Raw genomic sequence first — 25,032 nt, 5'->3', positions numbered from 1 at the left:
TTCCCCTACTGACCAGGATGTGCATATAACTGTTGTGAGAAATTAAGCGAAAATTTAAAATGTCATAACTTTCTTATTTTACTTTCGATTTTCATGAAGTTTTCAGTGTTATGCCTATTTGATTTTTCTCTTCTTATTCAAATCAACCTTTTGTTGGGGTGGACTTGTCATTTAAAAAAAGATATAAGTGACTTGCTGACTGAAAAGAAATTCCATTTTTCCTCTCTTTCTCTAGCCTGTTCAGACCGGCAGAGATAGCGCGATCTAGCGCGCGCTAGATCGCGCTATCTCTGCGGTGTGGAAGGTACAACGTCGTTTCGGTCCGCCCAACAGCGAGCCACGGCGAGCCAAAACGGCGTGCCACTGGAGCACCTCTTGGGGGTGGTCCACGAGAGATAGCGCGGTCTAGCGCGCGCTAGATCGCGCTATCTCTGCCGGTGTGAACCCGAGCTACGATAGCACGCAGGAAGTCATCGTTCTACACGCGGGGAATTTTATACTCATTCTATTTTGCACAATGTATACAACGCCATGAAATAAACGTAGGCCGGCTAGCATAATAGGCACAGCGATGTCGAGCTCTCAACTAACTAGTACGGGTTCGTAATAGCGCGCGAAATCTTTGACCGCTCTGACCTCATGACGTCACGCGTCATGGCAACAGGACCTCTCAAAAAAGGGGGTGCTACGATAGACCGCGTTATATAACTCAAACGAAGATTCTTGCCATCTGATTGGTTGAAAGGTGTTCAATATTTGGTCCATTTTTTACTGCGTGCATTTTGTAATTTTCCATTGCACGGTGACCGTGCATTTTTTATTTTTCCATTGCACGGTACGCGCGCTAGCGCTCGCTCAGTATAATCCTTGTATGTCTACTTATTGTGTATGTGTGTGTGTGTGTTCGCGCGCATGAAGTTAGCGCAGATCAAACTGACTGTGCGCACTCGACTCAGATCCATGAAGCAATGCGCGTCACAAACATGAAAGCAAAGGGCTGATGAGCTGTCGATACATGGTGTTATCCACCGACTAGCAATTATCAGAGAAAAATTAGTTGCTGGAAATAGGCCAACCTAATCTTTATCTTGTTATTCCTTTTTTTACATTTTAAAAAACTTTGTAACTTATATGAGTTATATAAAACAAATAATGAATGCAAATATTTGTGCAATGGAAGAATATTTACATTCGATGAAAGATTAAAAGTTCCATTCAACTCGGCTAACGCCTCGTTGAATGGAACTTTACATCTTTCATCTCATGAAAATATTCTTCCCATTGCACGCATACACATTCATTATTTGTATACTATCTCACTGCGGTGTGAATCCGGCGAATGCCAATGGGCGGACCGTGGATCGCGCTACGATAGCGCGATCCACGGTCCGCCCACGGGCGGTGTGAACACCGCAAGGGGGGACCGTGGGCGGACCGTGGATCGCGCTATCGTAGCGCGATCCACGGTCCGCCCATTGGCATTCGCCGGATTCACACCGCAGTGAGATAGCGCGGTCTATCGTAGCACCCCCTTTTTTGAGAGGTCCTGTTGCCATGACGCGTGACGTCATGAGGTCAGAGCGGTCAAAGATTTCGCGCGCTATTACGAACCCGTACTAGTTAGTTGAGAGCTCGACATCGCTGTGCCTATTATGCTAGCCGGCCTACGTTTATTTCATGGCGTTGTAGAACGATGACTTCCGGCGTGCTATCGTAGCTCGGGTTCACACCGGCAGAGAAAGCGCGATCTAGCGCGCGCTAGACCGCGCTATCTCTCGTGGACCACCCCCAAGAGGTGCTCCAGTGGCACGCCGTTTTGGCTCGCCGTGGCTCGCTGTTGGGCGGACCGAAACGACGTTAATGTACCTTCCACACCGCAGAGATAGCGCGATCTAGCGCGCGCTAGATCGCGCTATCTCTGCCGGTCTGAACAGGCTAGTGGTTGGTCCAGTGGGGATTTTATGTATAGGGACCCACGATCCTAAAGTGTCGAGCAGCGCTAAAGGGGGCGGTCGCCGCCCTATCGATTATCTTCTTTTTGTATATTAAAGATCACTACAAAACAAACAATAATGGGGGGAGGGGAAAAGGAGAAAGGAAATGGGGAAGAAAATGATAAGACGAAAAACCTATACCTATTAAAAAAGTGGTGTTGATCATCATCTTTGCCCCTATTCTGTAAGGGCCGATGATTATGTCATGGGGTAGGCCCTTATAGGCCCCCTAAAATGTTTGTATTTGTTGAGTAATACCTATCCCCTCTTCCCCTATTGTCATCGGCCCGATTAGTCGGGCATGTATAGGGGCAGCGTGCGGTATGGGGACAGGGGGTGACGTCTAGAATCGATCCTATGAAAGGTCTAAACTTATAGACCGAAAGCTTAGTCTCTGCTCGTCGGTTGTTCCGCTGGACCACGTCTTGCTCCTCCACACGCTGAAGTCATCTTCCACTCTTAAGTCTGTACATACATGGAACCTACCCCCCAAAATTGCTTTTAAAAATACTGCTAATACAACATTTTAAATTAAAATATTCGTCTATAAATGGTGGGAGGTTTTGAAAATTATCAGAATTTAATCTACAGTAATCAACACCACTATCTCACCCTATTTTCTAACAAAATATAAATCGATTAAAATCAGAACCCCGACCCGGTTTCATAGGGGAAAATACATTTGAACCTGTATGAACTTCTCACACTATGCGTGAGATTTCTATATTTCTTTTATTTATTCTTTCAGGAGCCGGTGTGAAATGGTTTGCATTTTGGTAGGACCTATATTATACCTATCGAAGGTACAACAAAAACCATTCTAATTATTTTGAGAAACTAATTCTTTATAGTTGGGTAATTCAATTTTGTTTTTATCATTACTTTAGTCCCTTTTCATTTGGGCTATTCCATTTCAGTTGGGTTAATCCATTTTGTTTTTTTATCATTACTTTAGTCCCTTTTCATTTGAGCTATAAAGCTGGGTTATTTCATTTTGTTTTTATCATTACTTTAGTCCCTTTTCATTTGAGCTATAAAGCTGGGTTATTTCATTTTGTTTTTATCATTACTTTAGTCCCTTTTTATTTGAGCTATTCCATTTTAGTTGGGTTAATCCATTTTGTTTTTATCATTAATTTAGTCCCTTTTTATTTGAGCTATTCCATTTTAGTTGGGTTATTCCATTTTGTTTTTTATTATAAAATTAGCTCTTTTTTAATTGGGTTATTCCATTTAAGTTGGGTTGTTCCATTTTGGTTTTTATCATTACTTAAGTCCCATTTTATTTTGGGCTTTTCCATTTCAGTTGGGTTGCTCCATTTTGCATTTTATCATTACTTTAGTCCCTTTTTATTTGAGTTATTCCATTTTAGTTGGGTGATTCCATTTTGTTTTTTATCATTAAATAACTTTTTTTTATTTGGGCTATTCCATTTTAGTTGGGTTATTCCATTTTGTTACTTAATTATTAATTAAGTTCTTTTTTTTATTTGGGCTATTCCATTTAAGTTGGGTTATTCCATTTTGGTTTTTATCATTACTTTAGTCCCTTTTTATTTGGGCTATTCCATTTTAGTTGGGTTAATCCATTTTGTTTTTTATCATTACTTTAGTCCCTTTTTATTTCAGCTATTCCATTTTAGTTGGGTGATTCCATTTTGTTTTTTATCATTAAATAACTTTTTTTTATTTGGGCTATTCCATTTTAGTTGGGTTATTCCATTTTTTTTAAATCACTAAATAACTTCTATTTTAGTTGGGTTATTCCATTTTGTTACTTAATTATTAATTAAGTTCTTTTTTTATTTGGGCTATTCCATTTAAGTTGGGTTATTCCATTTTGGTTTTTATCATTACTTTAGTCCCTTTTTATTTGGGCTATTCCATTTTAGTTGGGTTAATCCATTTTGTTTTTTATCATTACTTTAGTCCCTTTTTATTTCAGCTATTCCATTTTAGTTGGGTTAATCCATTTTGTTTTTTATCACTAATTTAGTCCCTTATTATTTGAGCTATTCCATTTTAGTTGGGTTATTCTATTTTGTTTTTTTATAATTGAATAAGTTCTATTTTTATTTGGGCTATTCCATTTTGTTTTTTATAATTGAATAACTTCTATTTTTATTTGGGCTATTCCATTTTAGTTTGGTTATTCCATTTTGTTTTTTATTAGAAAATTAGCTCTTTTTTTATTGGGCTATTCCATTTAAGTTGGGTCGTTCCATTTTGGTTTTTATCATTACTAAAGTCCCTTTTTATTTGGGCTATTCCATTTCAGTTGAGTTAATCCATTTTGCTTTTTATCATTTCTTTAGTCCCTTTTTATTTGAGTTATTCCATTTTAGTTGGGTGATTCCATTTTGTTTTTTATCATTAAATAACTTTTTTTTAATTGGGCTATTCCATTTTAGTTGGGTTATTCCATTTTGTTTTTTATCACTAAATAACTTCTATTTTAGTTGGGTTATTCCATTTTGTTACTTAATTATTAATTAAGTTCTTTTTTATTTGGGCTATTCCATTTTGTTTGGGTTATTCCATTTTGGTTTTTATTATAAAATTAGTACTTTTTTATTGGGCTATTCCATTTTAGTTGGGTTATTCCATTTTGGTTTTATCATTACTTTAGTCCCTTTTTATTTGGGCTATTCCATTTTAGTTGGGTTAATCCATTTTGTTTTTTATCATTACTTTAGTCCCTTTTTATTTGAGCTATTCCATTTTAGTTGGGTTATTCCATTTTGTTTTTTATTATAAAATAAGTTTTATTTTTATTTGGGCTATTCCATTTTAGTTGGGTTATTCTATTTTGTTGCTTAATTATTTTAGGTAAGTTCTTTTTTTTATTTGGGCTATTCCATTTTAGTTTGGGTATTCCATTTTGTTTTTTAATATAGAATTAGTTCTTTTTTTAATTGGGCTATTCCATTTAAGTTGGGTTATTCCATTTTGTCTTTTATCATTACTTTAGTCCCTTTTTATTTGGGCTATTCCATTTTCGTTGGGGGTCCATTGTGTTTTTTATTATTAGTTTAGTTCTTTTTTCTTTTTGGGCTATTCCATTTTTAGTTAGGTTATTCCATTTTGTTTTTTATTGTTAAATTACTTCTATTTTTATTTGAGCTATTCAATTTTTGATTTGGTTATTCCATTTTGTTACTGAATTATTAGTTAAGTCCCTTTTTTTTTTATTTGGGCTATTCCATTTTCTTTGGGTTATTCCATTTTGTTTTTTATTATGAAATTAGTTCCTTTTATTTGGGCTCTTCCATTTTAGTTGGGTTATTGTTTTATATCATTAAGTTACTTCTTTTTTTATTTTTGCTATTTACCATTTTGCTACTTAAATGTTACTTAAGTTCTTTTTCTATTTCGGCTATTCCATTTTCGTAGGGTTATTCCATTTTTTTTAATTATAAAATTGGTTCTTTTATATTTGGGCTATTCCATTTTGTTTGGGTAAATCCCTTTGCTTTTTATCATTATATAACTTTTATTTTTATTTGGGCTATTCCATTTTAGTTGGGTTATTCTATTTTGTTGCTTAATTTATTAGTTAAGTTCTTTTTTTTTTATTTCGGCTATTCCATTTTAGTTTGGTTATTAAATTTTGTTTTTTATTGTTAAATTAATTCTATTTTTATTTGAGCTATTCAATTTTTGGTTGGGTTATTCCATTTTGTTACTGAATTATTAGTTAAGTCCCTTTTTTATTTGGGCTATTCCATTTTCTTTGGGTTATTCCATTTTGTTTTTTATTGTTAAATTACTTCTATTTTTATTTGAGCTATTCAATTTTTGATTGGGTTATTCCATTTTGTTACTGAATTATTAGTTATATTTTCTCGAGGGAAGGCGAGAAAAATACAAATTTTCAACTTTAGTGGTGATGTTTTTGAGGTTGCAGATGATTTTATCTATTATTTGGGAGTTAGATTTAAGTATAATGGTACAGAAAGTTCTTGAGAACAATTTTACGGGTAAATAAGTTTACTCCAGATGCCATGGCATATGGAGAAACTGGGCGCTCCACTTTATTAAGTCATATCAGTTGTAGAATGATTAGATTTTGGCTCAGAATTGTCACAGGTGAGGAGGACAAGTACACTTTCTTGATATATAGCTTGGTTTTTAATATGTACCAAGATCAAACTATGCAGTTCACGTCAAAATGAATTAGTTGCACTGAAGATATACTACAGAAAGCAGGTTTTGGTAACATATTCTTATCACAAGGGAAGGGAATTGGGACTGATTGGTTTCTAAAAGCCTTGAAGTTGCGTTTAAAGGATATGTCCGAACAAGATTGGCATGAAGCAACATGGTCTGTAATCGTATTTGTAAGATGATGAAAAAAGAATTGGGATTTGATACATATCTCCTAATTTTAAGGGACAATGATGCAACTACATTGTGTAAATTCAGTTGCAGGACTCATAGGTTACCCGTCAATAACAATCGATTTTCTCCAAAATCAGTGAATGATGATTTATGTACATTATGCTTGCTGAAGGAAGTTGGAGATGAGTTCCATTATTTATTTGTGTGTCCTTTCTTTAGTAAAGAAAGACAGATGTACATACCCAAAGAATATTTTACAAGACCATGTGCTTACCAAATGGGAGATTGTTTAGTGTAGATAAAATGAGGTGCCATTTGAAAAAACTTGTAAAACTCATTAGAATAGTAATGTTGTACTTCTCTAAATCATTTATTGATGAAAGGCTTTTTGATAATAACAGTTATTACCAGAGTGAAGGTAACTACTAGAAGTAGCAGGGTGGTTAAACAACCAGTGCGTTATACAATACAGTGCGTATCAAAAAAAAATCATGTAAAACTATACATAAATAATATCCTGAAGATTTTTCCACATTTTAACATCGGTACAGATCCATTTAAGCAAATGACGATATAACTGTCAAAAAATATTTCCGCTTGAGTGAGCACCACTTACTTTTGAAAAGTTAGTGAAAATGATTTGCACAGATATATCTTTTACCTTTTTTGACTTGTTTCCTTACCCAAAACACTTCAAAGAGTGCATTGCGCCCCACCCCACTCCCCCACACGCCGAGGCCATCGTGGCGATATTTGCTTTTTTCACTGAGCTGTGATTTATATGAAATATGGCTTAGGCTTGATTTTCATTTTGTTAATCATTGTCAAGCTTGGGAAAAGTGTGGAGAAACATGTAAACCCTCTTTGAATAATAAAAACTTAGTGAAAAAATGCTGGAGATGTCTGATATAAACCTTTGTTCAGATTCAGTTATGTCCTCAGATCCAGCTGGCACAAAAAGGGTAAAGGTTGTGTTTACTAAGTGTTGAAATTTCAATTTGGGTGGTAAAATTGTTACAAAATGCTTGAATGTATCCGTTTTATTTCAATTGACTAAAAGTGCAAGGGAAATGTATGAGAAATGTTTCGCAGGTAGTTTGATTTCACCCTTTCCCCTTGACACAGCGTGAAAACGAGCATTTCTGCATGCGCAAACAGATTTCTGCGAGCTTTACGAAAATGGACAGTGCATGCTCCCCCAAGTGTAACATTCTGTCAAAACTTTTACTTTCATTGGATAGATGAGACTCAAACCCAAGAATATATGTGAAAAAATTAAGCACATGTTGTATATTAATTAATTCCCAGGGCTTTTTCAAAGTGTAAACTCTTTTTTTGATACGCACTGTATAATTGTGTTAACACCGCAAAATATTAGTTTAGGTTTTGTTGATGTTGTTGACCGTTTTGCAGCATATATTTTTACAATGCAAACAAATGTATTCATCATTGTAAATATGTTCATTTTTATACACATATTCATGTTCATTTTTATACGCATATTCATTATTGTAAATATGTTTTATTGAGACTCTCATACTCCCGATCGGGGGTCGATAGAGTTTAATAAAATCTTATCTTAGAATTAAGGGAGAAAAAAGGGGGAAAAAGAGAAAGAAGAGTAAGAAATGGCTACTTAATTGTTCTTGTTGGCCGCCGTCATGTTTATTACACGAGTAGCCCAAGGATTATCATACCCCGCCCCCATCATTCCTCCGAACTGTGTTAAAATTAAGAGGGCTAGGGCCATGGGATGGGGAGCTAGGCCTAGGGGGGGGGGGGGCAGCGCAGACAGGCGGAAAATTGTAAACAATCAACATGGCGGATGAGGAGGACGAACTTCTTGAAAACGAAGAAATAGAACACCCGGACGAGTACAACGATGAAGAAGGAGACGACGTGGATGATGACGACGATGATGGTAAGTTTCACAAGAACATGAAGAAAACATAACATTATTTCTTCTTAACGTACCCGCTGTTGTTATGAGCGCTCTTCGTGAAGTTAATATTCATCCCAATTTATACTTATAATAGTCCCATCTGTTCATTTTTGTGTTAGCTCCAATCATTCAAATAATGTCCATGTGAATGAAACTCGTATTCGTAAACTAACTCGTTAACTGTTAGACACAAAATGCGACATTTATATTGAGGATTACTTCTGTTGGATAGCAATGATAAATTATGAATCAACGTCTAGGGGACCAAATTACAAATTAGATAGGCCTAGATCAAAATTTTTTATAAATTACGAAAATTATTCTAATTTCAGTGGCTTGTCTTTGACTTTGTGGTTTTGTACTATTTGTAGTCGCACCTGAAAATTATTTTATTTTTAATTCATTTATTTAATCTCGAATATTTAAATAGGGTGGCCTGATCAGCTTGAAAACATACAATATATGAACAGTGTAACAGGACGTTATGAATATGAGATAGATATCTACACTACAGAAAAAAAAATAAGAAAAAATAGAATAATAAATATTTAAGTTCATGTAACAAGATACAAATGGCAAGATGAATATCTAAATAAGCAAAATACAAACATGAAAAGCTGGTCTTTCTTGGGGCTCTGTCATAAAAACATTCAAAATTGATGAATGATTGTTAAAACATTAGACAATGTATTATACAGTACAAATAAATTTAATTTGGGAGTAAAAAACCAAGCAGAAGACATACCGCATCAGTTGGTCATCTTATCACTGAATATGCATCAAGTAAAAAGGAAGCAAACAAAAAACTGACATGTTTTAACTCTTAATGTTAGAATATATGGAATGAAAGGTGGGGGTTTAAAAGTAAGAAGAAAAAATAGGAATCGAGATTAAGTGTATTTTAGGAATGGCACAGGCAATGGAATAGTGAGTGATAGTAAATGAACGATGTGATTTTTCTACATGTGTTTAAGTAGGTATTATCCAAATTTAATTTGTGTAGTAGTGGAATAAAATTAACACTCCATCACTAGGATATAATCATACCATGTGCTTGTCAATGTATTGAGTGTATACTATAGGGTCTAGTGCTACTGAGATTTTAAAATTTGAACAGATTAATTGCAATTGCAAATTATTGAACATGCATGCTAAAGACTAAAGTTTATGCTTAGTTTGAGCACCTTGTACATCCATCTTGTGAAGCTAAGAAAAAGCTTCATGGCCAAGGGATTACAAAATCCCCCAGATCTACCTGCATATTAAGAGAAAATACTGCAGAATATTACTGAGAGAAAAATAAAAAACTGTTCTATGAAGAATTTCAGATTTTGTAATAAATTTTGACATTTTACAAATTTGTGTCTTCATGTTGGTTTATCTCTCATTTTTTCCAATCAAATAATACAGCTAACTTGTTCTGTGCATTCTATGTGTTAATTATGTCAATGTGCTTTGTTTTTTTTTATCATAGAAATAGGCATCTTAGAGAGGCTACGACTTCAGTTCAGAGGAAGGATAGACCAGGATAAAGATATAAAAAGACCTGAAAAAATAACTTATGATCCCGCTCTTCCCACAACACATGCAGTGAGTATTATATGCATTGAAACAAGTTTTCATGAAATTTAAATTCATGCTATCGAAGTATTATAGCGAAAACATTTGGGTTACTATTACTCATAGGAAAGCATCACAATTCATTTTAGTCTGGTGCCCTTAGCATGTATTCATCCACTCACTCACTCCGTCATTAATTAATTAGTCACGTTTTAACTCATTCATACATTCATTAATACTCATCCATTAGTTGATTAATTACTTTATGCATTTATTTTTTCATTGCACTTTCATCACCACCTGAATCCTTGCCGTTCATTTAGTCTTTCTTTCATATTAATTCATTTATTCTTTCGTTCATTCATTTGTTCATTCATTCTTTCATCTACCCACTCCTCCATTCACTCACTCATTCGCCCACCCACCCATTCATTCATTCACTCAATCATTCATTCATTCGACATTTTACTTTCAAATTCTCTTACTAAACAGTGCACTTAGATTTAGTTTATTAATTCATCATCCCTTCTTGGTACCGTAATATGTTATGGTTTATACCAACTCTTAATTTGGGAAGAAAACCTATTTTCATCGATTTTTTATACTGTTTATCCTGTTTATAACTTAATTTTGACATGATTTGGCAAATCAATTTATGATTGGAATGATTGTGTCACAAATTTGCTATGATCAATTATTGACCAATTAAATTTGCAGTTGCATGCACATATTGTACAACCTACCCAGTATCCACCAGTCACAATCATTGTTTGGAGTTTACTAATGATAACAGATAGATAGGGTCCTCGGTGTTTTATCTTGGGTCACAAGTTCAAAGTGCAAAGAGCTTACAGAGGTCATTTATTATATTCCTGATAATATCTTGTTCTTTTCTTCTGTAGTCATATCGATGCAATAGCCATTTATAACTTTAAGTTATATTACTAATATTGCCTTCATACTCATTGTCTGTCATATTCATATTTTTAAAAGAATATTTTGTTTCAAGCTTTTTTGCTGCTATGCAGCATCTAGCCCCTTGGAATGTCTCACCTGTCACAGAAGGACAATGCAAGAACCATGACCTACCACCTTCAAACTCATTATACGATATTTTCTGTCATTTTCATTCTTAAGAAAAAAAATTTATTTATCATTTTTCCTGTTCTGCAGTATTTAGGCACAGACTTGGAAGACTACAGCGGACGCACAGTGTTGGACGATGAGTGCTCCATATCCCTTCCTTTGGTCCAGCTACCAGGGGTAGTCCTGGTCCCGGGCGAGACCATCCCCCTGCATTTCTTCAATCCTAGGATCATCAGTATGATGAAACACATTCTACAGAACAACCGGACGTTTGGCATGCTCTATGATAGGTTAGTGTGTTTATGCTAGAACTAACTATATGTTCATTGTTTGACCGGTGAGGGCAGCATTCATTATGAGTCAGAGTGATTTATTGTGGGGATGGATTGGATGACATACCCTTCCAGAATTGTTTGATGTTATTCAACCTTAGAGGGTAGCATTTACCAGCTAGAGTATTTAGGAGAGTGATGCCAGCAGAGCAGAACACATTTTTGATTTGTCATTTTATAAGCCACGGTGCCCCAAAAAGTTCAATCCTCCATCCTTGTGGTTCTAAAAACACTGAATTCTTTTTTTTAATCAGGGGCCATGGAATGGGGAGGGGGGGGGGTGCTGGGTGGGCTTCAGCCCCCCCTACTTTTTCCAAAACCATGTACAAAATCGTAAAAAATGACCATCTGATTGTGATTTTTTTTTGGCATGGTCAGCCCTCCCCCTCCACTTTTGGCTTAGCCCCCCCCCTCTTTCAAAACTGCCAATGGCCCCTGTTCGTGTATTCCTAATCATAACACATTTGTGCTTTGTACCTTTTAGTCAGGAAAGACCATCGTCAAGACGTGAGATCTCCGTCCCGGACCTTGGGACGACAGCAGAGATCTTCAGCGCCAAGGAGGAGGATGATGGAGGTATAGAGACGATGAGGATGAAAGCGATGGGAAGACAAAGGTTTAAAGTGATGGAAACAAGAAGACAAGCTGATGGGTAAGTGATAGGAGTTAGTTAATAATGTTTCACTTTCATATAGCATGCATTATATCTCTAAGCTCTTTTGGATGTCAGGCTTGCCAACTTCTCTTTTTCTCAGAGTTTCTCCTTTTTTAAGATTGTAGATCTGCCAACAAGTAGAGCACTCCGCTTTCCTTGTATTTCACTTCATTAGTTTTGCTTATTTTCTGTGGTTAATCATGCATATTACGTCTTTCAGCACTCTGTTCATCTCTTTTGCACAAGTGCTTACTGTAGATCAAGCAACTGGCAGTGTGCTATTCCTATCCGACACAACTGACAGCAGACGGTTTGCCTCAAAATCTTAATAATTTTAAACGTCGTTGCTGCAAGTGGAAAGGTTCATAGCACGTTGAGTGCCTATACAGTACTACACTGCAACGTGGCATGCACACATATGCAGCATTACATATCCACGCAAGCTTCGCTCGCTATTAGGGTAATGGCGGCTTGGCGACCATGCCGCACTCTGGCAATGGGACCTTGCTGCCCAGTACGTAGCTTAGCTATGGTTTTTTAATAGACAAGACCAAAATCATGTAATATTATTGTCCTCTCAATTTTCTTTTGATTCCAGTATTCTGATTGGCCAAGTGATGATCCTCCCAGAGAGGTGTCTCCCAGATGTGCTCTGTACAGCAAGGAGACGGTCCCTCGGTAGGAGAAGAATGGTTCCCCATCATATCTCACCCTCCGCTAAGGATGGTGGCATGCAGTGGCTGAAGGAGAGAAGGAAACGACACCTGTCTGAAGCTGATCTCACCTGGTGGCCACCATGGGTCTATGAGATGTATGATGAAGTAAGTTGGTTTAAACTAGGTTCTCAGTGTGGCTAGCAGACTGATGATGATTAATATGCTGCCTACTACTACTCCTACCACTACTACTACTTCTACTACTACTTCTTCTACTACTTCTTCTAATACCTCTTCTACTATTTCTTCTACTACTACTGCTTCTCTACTACTTATTCTACTACTACTACTTCTTCTTGTGGCGATGATGATGAGAATAATTTGATAATGGTGATAATTATGACGAAGAAGATGATGATGATAATAATGAGAATGGTGATGATGAAGATGATGACGGTGATTATAATGTATAAACTTTCCCTTTAACCTCCTTGAAGCAATATAGTGTAGCAAAACAGTAGCCACTTATTAATTAATAGGTTTGAAAACTTTCACTTGTCATTTTTTTTGCAGTTTTCAGCAGCAACTGTATATTATAGTCAATACTGATGTGTAAATTGTAAGGACTATGTCAAAAAATCTGAGGTTTGCTTTTGTTTTATGATCATATATTTTACCTGAGCACATATCCTCTATATCCCACATTGCCAATGCTTGTGTGGTTGTACCTTTATGTCATATATCTCATTTTCAGAACCACACTTATTGTTTGATCTTTTATACCATATTTCTTGTTGTAGGATGCTCTGATGGTGAAAATTAAAAATGAGCTGAGAGGCTGGTATGAAAACTCCTTGCAACTGAAGCAGATGCCCGCTACGCCTTCTGGTGAGTAGACATTTGTTCAAGAAAGTAAGTAGGAAAAACAATTCCCATAGTGATTAGTTGTCATCATCGCTGTCCAAATTTCACAATGGGGAGTGTTTTTTTATCAAGCGAAGAATTTTAGTAGCTTATTACAATATTCAGTGAAAAATCAGTATTTTATAAAATGTTTCCATAATAATGTTGTGATACCCTTTTAAGAATTTGATGGGTACAGAGCTTCATGTATAGCCAGGTGACAAAAAAGAAAAGTTTTTGTCCCCCTGGCCTGTAGCAAGGTATCAGGTGATAAAATTCTAACCACTAGAAATCCCAGGTGACAACCGTGGTTTCCAAGACTATATATGAGTTTTAATTAAGACATTCCACATAATGTTTGAGGATGGTTATTTCATATTCCATAAAGTATGTACATCTGACCCTCCTATATACAGGGCCTTCTCAAATTTATCTTTCTTTGCTTTCTGATTCATATGAAATTATGTAATGCTCTCAAATTTTTTTTATTCACAAAAGAGGTAAATATTTTTAGGGTCTGATCTACAATGGATTGGTAATTTCTTTGGTTCGATACATTGGAATTTCTTTGGTTCGATACATTGGGATTTATTTCTTCTTTTCATTGCAGATTTCTCATTCTGGGTGGCGAGTAACATGCCTCTTGATGACGCTGGAAGAATAGGCCTTTTAAAGATTGACTCTGCTGTACAGAGACTAAGGAGAGAGTTAGAACTCCTACAAAAGGTATTCATGGGATCCTTGGCATAAACTCATTATTCATTCTAAACTGTGCAATCAATTTCAACTCCCATGGTAACTGGTAACATTGGCTGTTAGGTTGCCATCAATGTCAAAGTTTTCAATGTTGTAGTTTCATGATACATGTTTGTTATTAGTACTAAATCAGTTTGTAGAATTCTGACACGTATTACTTTGGAATAATTTGCCAGAGAATCTAAGAATTATATCATCACTAGAGATTTTCAAATCTAAACTGAATTCTTATCTTTTCTAACAGTATTAGTTCATGGCAATTTGACACTCATCCAAACTCTCTCATTCTTTCTTTTTCTTGTGCACGTTGAAATAGATTGCACCATATAAATGCCGATTATTATTATTATTACTTTGTTGCTCATAACAGTAACATAATTTTTTTGGCATCACTGGTGCCTGGGAGGGGGAAAGATGAAATGAATCACTGTGACCAGTGGGTCTCTTCTCCTAGTAAACTTTTTTTTTTTTGGGGGGGGGGTGCAGGTGGACCACTATGTCTGGTTTTCCTCTATATATGTCTCAGTTTATAGCCATCTTTTCTCTAATTCTAATTCTCTAATTCAACACAAGTTTACTTGTGAATGATGTACTAATTTAAATTTTATTTTTATTTTAGTCATCTTCCCTCAAGCAATATTATTACTCAATCTTTGTCACAACTCTTTCTCTTTTCTATGTCAAGTGATATAAAGAGTTTTGTTTTCTGATATTGGATGTTTATTGTATTGCACAATTTGCAATCACAAATTTTTTCACCTGGCATGCAAAAAGGCAAATTCTGAACATGTATTGCCATGCATGAAACTTGATTCGCTTTACAACCAAACCCTGATAGGGTTTGATTGAATTAAAAAAGTAGCTATTAGCTGTTGTTCTTATACAGCATAATGAATTGTTTGAGGGCATCAGTTAGAAATGTACATTGATGCACACATGCAATTCATCTATCTTTTTTTCAGTAGTGAATAAGTAAATGAGGATCACAATTAGAAATAATATACTGGTACACATGAGCATGTAGATAACATGAAAAATTCCGCAAATTTTCTTTGGAAATAAGTAGATCTGACATGTTGTTTAACATCAATCTCTTTATCTCTCCTAAACAGTGCACTGTACTGTGCTGTAGAGAATGCAGTACTCAGATTGCAAACAAAAGTGATGTATTTTGGTGAGTTTCCATCAATCTTATTATTACTAGAGATTAATTGTACCCTTGCCCATCAACCAATGACATCCTCTACAAATTCCATGATAGAAAGAGAAGCCAGTTGGGCTCGTAACATGAAACTTAGTGATCTATTGTACAGTTGGTTTGTATGCTTGATTGCACATAATGATCAATGCCATCCGGTGTGAGTGTTTCATAAAGCTGTTTGTAAGTAAAGAGCAACTTTAAGAATGACTGGTGATCCTTTCTTGTGGTGAATGATATATTGATTGGCAATGGTTTAGCAGGTAAGGAAGGATCACCAGTCGTTCTTAAAGTCGCTCTTAACTTATGAACAGCTTTATGAAATGGCCCCCAGGAGTAAAAGTCAGTGCTACAATCAAGCGCTAAGCTTTGTGTTAACTGGCCCTTGTTTTTACAGTGTACTACACTCATCTTTGCAAGTTTATGGTATTTTTGTACATATGTCTATGGAAAAGTAATGTATTATTATGTGTGTTTCATCGTGGACTCTCTGAAAAGTATGGGTGAAAAGTTATGTCCAAAGACGGCATTTTATCTGAATGAATTGAAAGCATGTAATTAGCATTAGTGAACTTGTTCGGCTTTTCTGTGGAAAATCATAGTAAAAAAAGTCAATAAGACAAATCCAAAGCAATTTGGAAATAGCTATCTTTGCAAAGCAACGCTAAAATAAAGGCTGTGCCTATATTCATACCACTGAGGAAAAGAGAAATTGTCATAGCCACTGGAATAAAAACGTGATTATTTGCTTTATATTCCACATTAGAAGTGACTTCATTATGGAAAGAAGAGGGATTACATTTCTCTTAAAAATAGAGCTAAACTAAAATCAAGATCATTGGGTCAGATGCATAAAAAGTAGCATTTGCTGGAAAGCAATTGCTTTTAGCACAAGCAACTGCTAGCCAAGTAATTGCTAGTGGTTTGAACAAATTGATATCATGCTGGTGCGAACACAACTCACAGAACAAAGGCTGGATTTGGATGCAGAAGTGTTGCAGTGCACAATACCACTTCTCTCATGTAACATTAGACGTGGTGTCAAACTTGTTTCTAATTAATATATATATATATATATATATATATATATATAGAGGCTACACCTCTGTGTTTTCCCTCAGGTACATAACATGATAATAAAACGCGAATACCCTGATCAGGCAAATGCTGAAGCTGCTCTGACAGAGCTTGAAGAATCCAAGCAAAAGCTTAAATGCAAAGTAAAATGTTTGCTTTATGCATATATTTTAGCAGTAGTTTAATTGTCAAGCAAATGCTACCACGCAGTTAGCAATTGCTTGAGCTTACTGGCAAAAGCATTTGCTAGCTAATTTGTATGCATACAGAAACAAGCAAAAGCCTGACCCATTGTCACAGTCATAGATGTTTATGCATACATTGAAACATCCCAGTCACCAATCAGAATTTTTGTTTGTGATTATATGTCTTTGTGTGTTTGATATAATCAGTATGTCCCTAGATGGGCCCATGGCTGCATATGTGAATCCCGGAGGCTACGTCCATGAAACCTTGACCGTCTACAGAGCTCAGAATCTTAACCTGATTGGGAGACCTTCAAAAGAAAATAGCTGGTTCCCAGGGTAGGTTATACCATTACTTTCTTCTAGTAAGGTCCTTTCTCCAGAAGATTTAAGACAAAGTTATACCGTGAGATTAAAAAAACAAACTTGACACCTCACAAATCCCCATATTAAGGAAAAAATATATCATGAACACATAATTATTACATATTGCCTGTAAGAGTGTGTTCTCCCAAATAATTTGATACCATTTATATGTAGTATGTTTTAAAGCTTGGATGATCAGGAGGTATTCTTTGCAGTTATGTAAATTTTGCTTTGCGTCAAAGCGAGGCAATGAATGAATCTAGATGTCAATGATATCATAATCCTACAAGGGTTGAATTAAAATCCATATCAAATGACCTTTTCAGTAATTTACATTATAATTGTTTAATAAATTCATTTTAGTATCAATTCTCAAGTTAATTACTTTAGTGCAGATAAAAATTTACATCACTGCAAAGAATACCTACTGATTATCCAAGTGTGAAGGCATTCCACATAAATATGGTGTCAAATTATTTTGGAGAAAATACTCTTTCCAGCCATATAAAATAATGATGTAATTATGACATATGTTTTGCTTAAATGGGGATTTTTTTTCTCACACGGTATATAAGTACTGTGAAATGACCAGCTAAATGGGTAGTTTTAAAAATAAAGAAATAGAAACAGGCGAGAGAAAATCAGAAAGGTTGAGAGTTGATAACTGGGAGTCTCCTACTTAATTTTTGAATATGTGTTTTTTTTGTGGAGCATGAAGCATATGACTTCATTTGTAATTCACCCATAATTGAAATTAGGATTTGTGGATGCAGAGATATGAATTTTCAGAATTGATATGTTTTTGAAAAATAATCTGGAGTATATGGCATTGATGAACTGATCATTTTCTTCAAGTATTGATATGTATGAGGTAGCAGCAACAATTTTGTCGTTGATTAAAGACATGTATTTTTTTATATCATGCATAGCTTCGTTGCCTAGTCTATGATTCTAGTCTCATTCATTTGACAGCTTTCTTCTAACTCAACCGTACTCTAAGCTCTGATAGCCATTCTGCATCCACAAGTGTAATATGTTTTGTAAAAAAAAAAACCCAGAAAGTTATTAGAAAAAATCCATGACATATCGATTAAAACATTCATCTTCATCAGGTAATATGAAAAAATGTAATATTTTTAGACAGAGGCAAAGTGGTTTAATATAGAAATGGAAGAGATCAATCTATAAAGAGCAGTAAATCCCTAATTTGATAAAAAAAGGTGGACTTCATTTCAATTTATCTTACACTTGGGTCTACTCACGAATTTTTCCACCCAGGGCTTCACAGACATCTCCCAAACCCAGCGCAGACCTAGTAATTCTACCGCCTGATGGAGACGGATGATTCCGTCTAAATATGGATTTTTGTAAATCCTCTTGAGTTCAGAGTTTTGATTCCTAATTTGCGTTTGTTGACTCGGTGAATAATCATCTCCATGGATTTATTAAATATGCTTTGTCCTTTGAAAGGTATGCATGGACGATACTCCAGTGTCGTAGGTGTACCAGTCACATGGGATGGAAATTCACCGCCACGGAGAAGAATTTCAAACCTGAAAAGTTCTGGGGACTGACCCGGTCCGCTCTAAAGACCGGTCTACAGACCGATGAAGAATGAAACATCCGCTCACTGGACGTCTTGCAAAGATCAAGAATGGATTTCTCGCTTGCCAGTGAGTTTTTGCTTTTGAGAAGAGCTAAACAGAAAGAATGCTTCAAAGTGCTTCACATGAAAATTTCCGTTGGAGCTTTGAGACTGTTTCATGAAGCAAGTTGTGAGTGATTTTCGCAGACAAATTTGCTCTGAGCCAATCAGATGCGAGGATCTTAAGTAGCCGGATGCTATGCAAAATGTGCTGGTAATGCAGATGATATCGAAAAGCATGCAATATGAGGACAACTCTGCATCTTTCTGTGACTCTCTGATGATGTGTGGTCTGAAATCCAGACATTCTCTTTTCATTTAACTTACTGCATTTTCAGTTAATCAGTGATATTTCATGATATTTTGGCTGTCGGAAGTAGTCTATTTTTATGCCAAGAATACATTGACGAAAATACTGTAATGATATATTCAACTCATTTCCCTGAATTCTTAAATATATAGGACAAAACCGTGGACTTTGCCGGTTTCTTGCATTATTGTGCTTCATTCAAGCATGGATGTTGCTCCCTTTGCCAAAAATGTGCATTTACAATTGGGATGTTTGTTAGTGTGCATGATTATATAAGTGTAATTATGTACAATAAATCTGCATAGTTTTTGTACCATACTACAAGTGAAATCACCTTTTTAAATTTTGGCATTTGGTTGGTATCAAACTGTACATCAGCCAAATGAAAATCAAGAAGGTACAATTTCATTATGAAATGCAATGTAAACTAAGAGTGAATTAATCTTCACAGGTTTCATTACATTTCATGGTATAGTACAGCTTTACTTGCTTGGTAGTGGCTTTTTTATATTTCCTATTAAATATATGTGAAATCATGATACTTCTAATTTTAAGTTCAACCTGATGCCAGCTACATATTGATTTGTGGACATCTTACAAGTAAGCAGAGCTGCCAAGTAGTACGATTTTTCCGTATTTAGTAAAAAAAAAAAAAATCATCTCTATATGTCTCTATTTCATGAAACGTACACAAATATGGTTATTAGATCAATGTAATTTCAGGTAACTTGTTTTTTTTTTCAATCATTTTGTAAAAACCAGAGTGAGATATACACAAGTTTCAATGTTTTTTTTTTTCATCTGCAAGAGCAGTGCACATTTTAGCTTGCATGCAGCTTGAGCGCCGTGATGGGCGAGTGCGCCAAGCATTTTATTATGAAATACACTTTTTTAGGGAAAAATACAAAATATTTATCTCACACGGTAAAAATACTGATTTTTTTGTCAAAATACTGATTTTGGGAAATAAGAATACTGAAAATGCAAAATACAACTTGGCAGCTCTGAGTAAGTGTATGAGCTAGGAAAGTACTTAAAGGGTGTTCTACAGTCCATATCATCCATATCATTTTCACCAAACTTTGCACAGAGTTTGGCTACTTAGAAAATAATTAAAACTTCTTAACATCAGCTTTTGTTTGATTTCTGTTTCATAAATTAGCACATTGCCTACTGGAAATGGGTGGACCATGTGCAAAGCCTATGTGAATCACAGAATTCAGTATTCAATTGGTTAACAGCTTTCTTTTATCAAGTACATTGTCCCACTTTCAATTTAAACATTTGAAATTTACACCTTTTAAAAGCAATATTAACAAAGTATTGTAGACAATTGCATGTTTTCACTACTTCTCTCCGAATTGGTGTTCAGTGATACATGGTTCTTGAACCCTAATAAATATAAATTTGAAATGCTGAGAACTTGTATTTTAAAGTGATGAAAGTTCCGTTTTCACTTATTGGTATTTTTATCATAAATTTGTATATTTGTGTATCCTCCCCCACCTGCTTCCCTAATAATACACAAGTATAAGTTATGTCGGAATGAACAATGTGTAGGGTTTGTTTCTTTCTAAAATTGTATTCAAATTGATTTCTATCAGAAAAAAGAACTATGAATTATCTGCTGTTTAACAGATAATGTTTGAATAATTAAAAAAATATATATTTATGACAAAATCATATGTAATATGATTTTTCTATTTAAATAAATATAAAAGTAGATTACTGGGAAGTTAAACAGAAACTGTTTATTGTAGAGGTGTTGTTGATCTGTTGAAAATAACAGAGCCTTTTATACATTGAGGAGCAAGAAATAGTTTTTGCAGCTTATTTTCTTAGTCCTGTTTCATAAATACTTGTTATAATAACAAATGCACAGTTTCATAGCAAATTTACTGTCAGCCAATCAAATTGAATGATTTCAGTAGCTTAAAACTGTTATTGCAAATTAGTTACTATTCATGTTTTATGAAATCGGTCTCAGGTTGGGAATCAACAGCATCAGCTTTTCACAGTTCATTGCCAGTACTGGAATTTGACCAAAGTGGAACCATCATATTTGCAGTTGAGTGACCTTATTGCAAAAGAAAATACAAGGCGGACTAAAAAACTGAACCAAGTTGCTGATGAAACAGGTAATAGTGAAAATCAAAGTGAAAAATACATGGTGATCTAACTCCAGAAAGATAACAGATCATCTAGTACATACTTGTACTGTGTGTTGAGCTGTTAGGCACTGGCAGTGCACGCTGAGGAAAAGACTCTGTCAGCAACTTGACACATGACCTGTCAAATTTTGGCGATAATATGATGAAAATTTTGACAGTATCGTCTAAATTTGGTAAAGCGTAAATTCCTTGGACTGTGAATCTTGAGAATCTGGGTTCAAGTGGCATCCCATTGGATGATTTGTAAGTTTGGTTTTGGTTTTTGTGCTTGGTCCCGTTTCGTAAAGACTCGTTATAATAACAAATGCATTATAACTTCTATAACAAGTTTAATATCAGCCAATCAAATTGAACGATTCTAGTATCTTTTGTTGCAAATTTGTTATTATTAAAAGTTTTGTGAAACGAGACCCAGATGTTGGAAAGACAAGTGAGATAGCTTTCCCTAGCTCCAACACCTCATCTGACTTTACCCAAATATCCATATCACACTATTGATGGCTCAACACCTAATGAGATTCAGCCCAGGACCAACTTCATTTTGAATTTGGTGGGCAGCTGGTGTAACAATGGACCTATCACCAACATCCAAAAGGTCAACACCAACTTGAATTCATCCATTGACTTGATTTTGCAGGAGGTGTAATTAGGAAGAGGACTTGACACCGAGTGAGATTCATCCCAGGACGAGCTGCATTTTGAGTTTGGTGTTGTGCTCGTGTAAAATTGACCTACACCATCATCCATAAGGTCAACACTGAACTTGAAATCACCAATTACTAGTGTCCTTTGACAAGATATCAATAAAAATGATACAAAAGTGTTTTTAAAGCATATTATATGAATTCTTGGTGTCTCAATGCGCTGAGGAATGATGGAATCAAGCGAGAGGTTTCTTAATCAAATTACTGCTTTAAGCCAACAAGTTTTAAGGCGACTTTTGAATGTATGGCATGTGGATGCTCCCTTGATGTTCCAATGTTTAAGCTCGGGATAACAGCATGACCTGTTGCCATAGAGATCTGCTCTGAACAACTGGAAACTTAAAGGGATTTCTCTGATGATCCACAGCATTTATATTGCGCCATATATCTGTTTAAAACATTCATAGGCGCAGGCTCATCCAATGAGTTAATTCTACACATCTAATAATAATAATAAGGCATTTAGGAACGCTATACATAGTACACTATATCATAGCGTTTACACTGTAGATCAATTTACAACACTTAAAAAAGCTACATCTATCCTAGATACAAGTACGTTTTCAACTGTTTCTTAAATCTAAGAAGAGAAGTTTCAGATCTTAATTTAGTGGGAAGCTTGTTCCATTCTTTTGCCGCAGCAACAGTAAAACTACGTTCACCGGCCTTGCTCCGGGTTGTCTGATAGGTTAGTCTAAAATGATCTCCACCTGCCGAAATAAGTGAGTTTTGAGAGACGGATTAAAGAGTTCTATGCTGTCAGTTTACGAAGTGAAGAAGGGAGGGAGTTCCAAAGGTGTGGAGCAATAGAAGAAAGGGCATCTCTCTGATCATGTTTGATTGCTTGAAGGGGTATATATATGTAATCAATGTCTGAATAAGGTGCTTGTATTCAGGGACCAAGGAATTATGACATTGATTGATATTTGATTGAGTGATTTTATTTCTCATGATAAAAAAACAATACAAAATATATACATTCAAAATATAAAACGTTAATAATTGAATTACATATATAGTAATCAGGTACATGAATTTGAGATTATAAAAAACTTATAAGAGAAATATGGGAAAAACCAAAAAGCTACAAGGAGCTTGAAAGGGGTTATTCCCAGTTAAAGAATACGATTGCAGAAATACATATACATAACTTGATAAAATAACATACACATAGAGCATAAATAAACTTAACTGTAATTTGCCACTCTCTACCCAGGTAAATATGTGGTACCATGAAGGATAGTGGCGTGTATTATTAGAGCCTCATGTGGTGATGGCCTGAATAACTGACTATGTATAGTATTTGAGGCTTGAACTCATGACCTTTGCGTTATCAGCATGTTGTTCTAATCTGCTGACCGAGCATACTTTCCCCAAATTATGTTCTTCTTTCTTTCTACATTTATTTCATAATTTTTATTAATTATTATTATTATTATAATCATCAGTTTTATTATTATTATTAGTATTCTTGCTAATAACAAATAATTTGATAGATAAACTAACACAAATGAAGCTCATTGATATATAAAAAGAGGCAAGAAAGGTTTAATCTCTGGTGAATGTACATGAATGAACCAAATTATTAAAGAAATTTAGACATACGCTCCAGACTCTAATATCCGAAGTGTTAAATCAGAATAGGAAAGGGGTGAAACATGACAATTTTCTAAATATCTAAGGTTGTCAAATGTATGATGAAAGTTAGTAAAGGTTGTGAAAATTATCTTAAGGTAACAGTATATTTTGCAATAATTTTGTCATTTCGAATGTATTACTGTATAGATATTGTATATTAAATGAGGCATGTTTCTATGTGCTTTGATGTTATACTTAATGTGTAAAGCCTTTTTTTCTGTTGTGATCGAGTTGATGAGTAAAATTATCTCATAAATCTGTCTGCAAATTCCACTGCACAGCTTCTTACTGGTCTATCTTGAAAGAAATTGCATTTAAAACATTTTCTAATGTAAACGTAGAATTATCGTATTTGAGGTTCAGGATAACTATCAGTATAGTAATTTCAACATATGGAATACTCGCAAGTCTTAATTTCGCAGCAGTAGCCAAATTAGCTAAAAATCGTAGCTAATCGTGCATTGCTATGATTTCATTATGATTCTCTCTCCCTTCTTGATTTTCGTTTCCCTTTCCATTTTCATTCTTTCTGTTTTTTTCACTCCTCTCTCCTTTTTTTGGGGGGAGGGGGTTGTGAGGAAACCTGAAGTCTCCGCCCATCTGTAAGCCAGTTCGTTCAATATATATATATTTCCCATTCTTTAAAGGGGAATCCAACGCAAATAAAAACTTGTTTTTAGAGGGAAAAGAAAAGTCAGACAAGTTGATAGCTGAAAGTTTGAACAGTATCGGACAAACGATAAGAAAGTTATGAATTTTAAAAAGTTGTAAATATTGGTAATCAGTGTACCAATGGAGAGTTCAAATTGGCCGCATATGTGATGTCATAGTGATGTAAGGCAAGGAATACTCTTCCATGTTCTCCAATACATAAAATGGCTAAAATTTCTTTTTTTCATACCTTTTACTTCAAACTATTTTTTTCTTTCATGAGGACATAAAACAATAAACTAGTACTACCTGCGTTATATTTAGATTATTGCCCCAGGTGAATGGGTACTTGTGAGAAAACCACAAATCCCTGATAATTAAGTACATGGCCTATGGGAAGTTGTCCTTGCTCCTTGTCATAATTTACTTACCCAGTTGCCAATTTGAAATCTACATAGTCTTGGGGATCTCAATTTTAAAGGAGCCATAAATTTCTTATTGCTTGTCTGATTTCCTTTAAACTTTTACCATTCTGTTTTATTTATTTTCTCCTTTCTTACACAACATTTTATGACCAAGGCTGGATTCCCCTTTAAGTTCCGTAAACGAGAAAATATCTTGATGATCATGACTGTCGAACCGTTGGTAGCCCTTGTCGTTAGGAATAAGCCTCAGCAAAGCACGAGATCTCGGTTCAAGACATCAGGAGTAGATGTAGAACAACTGGGAGTTGCACCATTGGACAAGCTGGTCTATACTCATGCGCGGATCGGGGAGGGGGGGGGGGTGAAAGACGTGGGTGCACCCCGTGAAAATGAGAAATAACCAGCCCTTTTTTTTTTGCTTGTCATATTTGCCTTGA

General features: G+C 35.2%; 1 protein-coding gene across 2 annotated transcripts; it reads left to right on the top strand.

Moving 5' to 3' along the window:
• Positions 1–8,116: 8,116 nt before the first annotated feature.
• LOC129257935 (protein cereblon-like) lies at positions 8,117–22,000 on the top strand. 2 transcript variants are annotated; one of them, XM_054896376.2, is made up of 10 exons: positions 8,117–8,256; positions 9,752–9,867; positions 11,011–11,213; positions 11,740–11,907; positions 12,509–12,731; positions 13,367–13,454; positions 14,080–14,195; positions 15,338–15,399; positions 16,893–17,024; positions 18,522–22,000. In XM_054896376.2, exons 1-10 carry the CDS (start codon positions 8,154–8,156, stop codon positions 18,667–18,669), a joined length of 1,359 nt encoding a protein of 452 aa, XP_054752351.2. In that variant the 5' UTR covers positions 8,117–8,153; the 3' UTR covers positions 18,670–22,000. The 2 variants fall into 2 exon arrangements, with proteins under 2 accessions (XP_054752351.2, XP_063952293.1); XM_064096223.1 differs by having other exon boundaries at positions 8,123–8,256; positions 18,330–19,549.
• Positions 22,001–25,032: the final 3,032 nt, after the last annotated feature.

This window comes from Lytechinus pictus, chromosome 3 (genome assembly GCF_037042905.1).
Source record: "Lytechinus pictus isolate F3 Inbred chromosome 3, Lp3.0, whole genome shotgun sequence".
Lineage (NCBI taxonomy): Eukaryota > Metazoa > Echinodermata > Echinoidea > Temnopleuroida > Toxopneustidae > Lytechinus > Lytechinus pictus.
This window is presented reverse-complemented; position numbering and strand designations above follow the sequence as displayed.